Here is a 2,500-nt window from a genome sequence, read left to right as displayed (position 1 = left end):
ATTGTCTCAATATTTATTACATAAAACCTATTATATGTATTATTTTATAGCGTCGAATAACATCATATTAAATGTTATACTATAACATGTTTATGTATGGGTTACGTTTTACATATTACCGATTTAGTTCTTTATTTTATTTTATTGGATCTATGTTTATAGAGGTGTTTATGTATAAAAACATACATACCTATATATACATATATAAAATGTACTCGTTTGATTTGCACTGTACTTTTATGATACAGTGAACACCAGAATTTTCCTTCTGGAGTCAATCCCGTTTTATTCTAAACTCATCCTCTGTGACCTCCTGAACTAAACGTGATGCTGATGTGTCGTGGCTCGATGACGACGTCTCCGGGTGAGGCGCGATGTGGAGGGAGCCCATATGTTGAGAGTGTGAAACACTCTCTGTGGGGTTTTGTTTTTGCTGGCTGAAAGTGAGCGTCTCCGGCGTGGAGACCACGCACCACGAGCGCTCGGGTCATGAGCTGGTTGTTTCTATAGCTAATCAAATTAAGACACGTTAGGTTCCATCCTGGATGCTAGCGTGTGCCAGCTGCCCTGTGTTTTCCCTTCAGCACCTGTTGCGGTCATATAAACAAAAGGATATGGACGCAGCATCTGCGCTTTCACCCATTTGCTTATACACCACCGTATTGAGGGTGAATATTTACCTTCTATGGAGCGTCTGTATACTTTGCAAGCAGCGACGGAAAACTATCCATATTTAGCCGCCTCGCACTAGTCAACGGCCGAAACTCGTTTATATTTATTCCTTAATAACTTAACAATATAGAATTGTAAACCAGGACCTTGGGAAATACCCTTTATGGAGATGAACCGGCCACTGACGTCCTGACCAAACAGAAAACAATCACTGGCTTTGTATTACCACGATTAAATCCCATTAATATAGAATGGTGGCGGCATTCGCCTACCGCAAACCACCCTAAAGGTTCTTAAAGGAGCTGGAAGATAAGTCTCCTCCACACGAGCCTCACAAACAGACATTCACAGTGACCCTCCTCCACGAGCTTCCATAGCTCTGAGTCAAGCCATCTGGTCAAAGTGTGTCTTTCTATTGTAATTCTACAGAATGTTTTGTAAGCCTGCAAGCTTTAAATGCATGTCTGTGATGCACTCGAGATGCCTTCTGTTCCTGTAGGCTTGATTGTATATATTACCGGGAACTGTTTTCAATGTACTGGTGCTTCGCTTCTTCAAATGACGAGGAAGATTACAAAAGGTGAGGCCAAGGGGGCCATTACAAAGGGAGGGAAGATGAGACGATAGGGACGACTGAGGCTGCATGGATTCAGATTGTTTCATTGTTGCACAGAGGAGACAACAAATGATAAAGGGAATGACTGACAGAGAGAGAGAGAGAAGAGAGAAAGTTAGGAGGCCTCAGTCAAGGTGCTTGTGTCTCCTTCTGCAGTCGTATTCTGTCCCAAGTCTGGCGTCAGTCTGGTCTTTGTCTAGAGTAAGTTCTCTTTCTTTGAGCAGTCTTTGTCTGCTCGGTACATGAGTTGTTTGCGCCTCTTTATTTGGGATTCATGCCGTAAGCAAGTACATGTGCTCCCCTCTCATTTGTTTGACCCTTAAATAAGCATCAAATTATCAGACTCAATTGTTATGTAGCCACATAAGAGATATTGACAAAATCACAACTTTTTATGGCACACTACTAGGCCACAATAAGGAGGCATCTTCCAATGTTGAGTATGTGTCAAACTATTCACAGTCACTGAAATATTTTGCGGTTATTCAACCGCAGCGCAATGTTACGGACCGGGCAAAGACAGCACTCAGCTCTGAGCCTCACAAAACAACTCACATACATAACCTTGATATATACTACCCCAAAGTCAACGCTCCAAAAATATCTGCACAAAATGCACTTGATATAAGTTCTAAATGCTGACCTTCGGCCCTAACTTGCTGCCGAGTCCAGCTGCAAATCACATCCCATCCAGCCAGAACCTTAGTGTTTCGCACTCAGAGTGCGAGGGCGCTCTGAGTGGTACGCCAGCTGATTAATACTTTGCAGAGGCTCCATCAGCCACGAGAAGACGCCAAGGTTTGCTCCAGACATAGCAAGGGCCGGGTTATGTAACCGGTAAAACTCGACACAAAAGGGGAAGATTGAACCCTTTTTAATAAGATCCTCGGTTATTAAACGCGTCTAGGGCAGGGCTGTTGTGTTCTGCCCTCCTATGATGATGCCTCCTCCCTCCGTTAGCGTTGAAATGAACTCTTGGGGAATTATGGCTTTTTTTTTTTATTATGGAGGCAACACAGAGGGAGGAGGCAGAGATATGCAGTTGTCCAGACGTAAACAACCCCTCGCCCCATCACCCTCCCGTAGGCCTGGCAGGTACAAGGTACCACTTCAATGGTACCTTTGAAAGGAGACAAGATGATGGGACGATGTGTGGGGAGAATGGGGAGAAGGGGGGGGGGGGGGGGGGGGGGGGGGGGGGGGGGGGGGGGG

The 2,500-nt window shown here is 44.8% G+C and overlaps 1 protein-coding gene across 1 annotated transcript in view; it reads right to left on the bottom strand.

The window, feature by feature from the left end:
- kremen1 (kringle containing transmembrane protein 1) overlaps nucleotides 1-2,500 on the bottom strand; it is a 35,808-nt gene that overhangs the window by 10,875 nt on the left and 22,433 nt on the right. Inside the window, exons 4-5 of the mRNA XM_056592030.1 lie at nucleotides 2,133-2,158; nucleotides 607-632 (exon numbers count right to left, since the gene is read on the bottom strand). Of these exons, the coding sequence (XP_056448005.1) occupies nucleotides 607-632; nucleotides 2,133-2,158 (52 nt within the window). The remainder of the gene's footprint in view (nucleotides 1-606; nucleotides 633-2,132; nucleotides 2,159-2,500) is intronic.

Source organism: Gadus chalcogrammus, chromosome 6 (assembly GCF_026213295.1).
Source record: "Gadus chalcogrammus isolate NIFS_2021 chromosome 6, NIFS_Gcha_1.0, whole genome shotgun sequence".
NCBI classification, from domain to species: domain Eukaryota; kingdom Metazoa; phylum Chordata; class Actinopteri; order Gadiformes; family Gadidae; genus Gadus; species Gadus chalcogrammus.
Note: the sequence above shows the minus strand (reverse complement) of the source record. Positions and strands in the feature narration are given on the sequence as shown.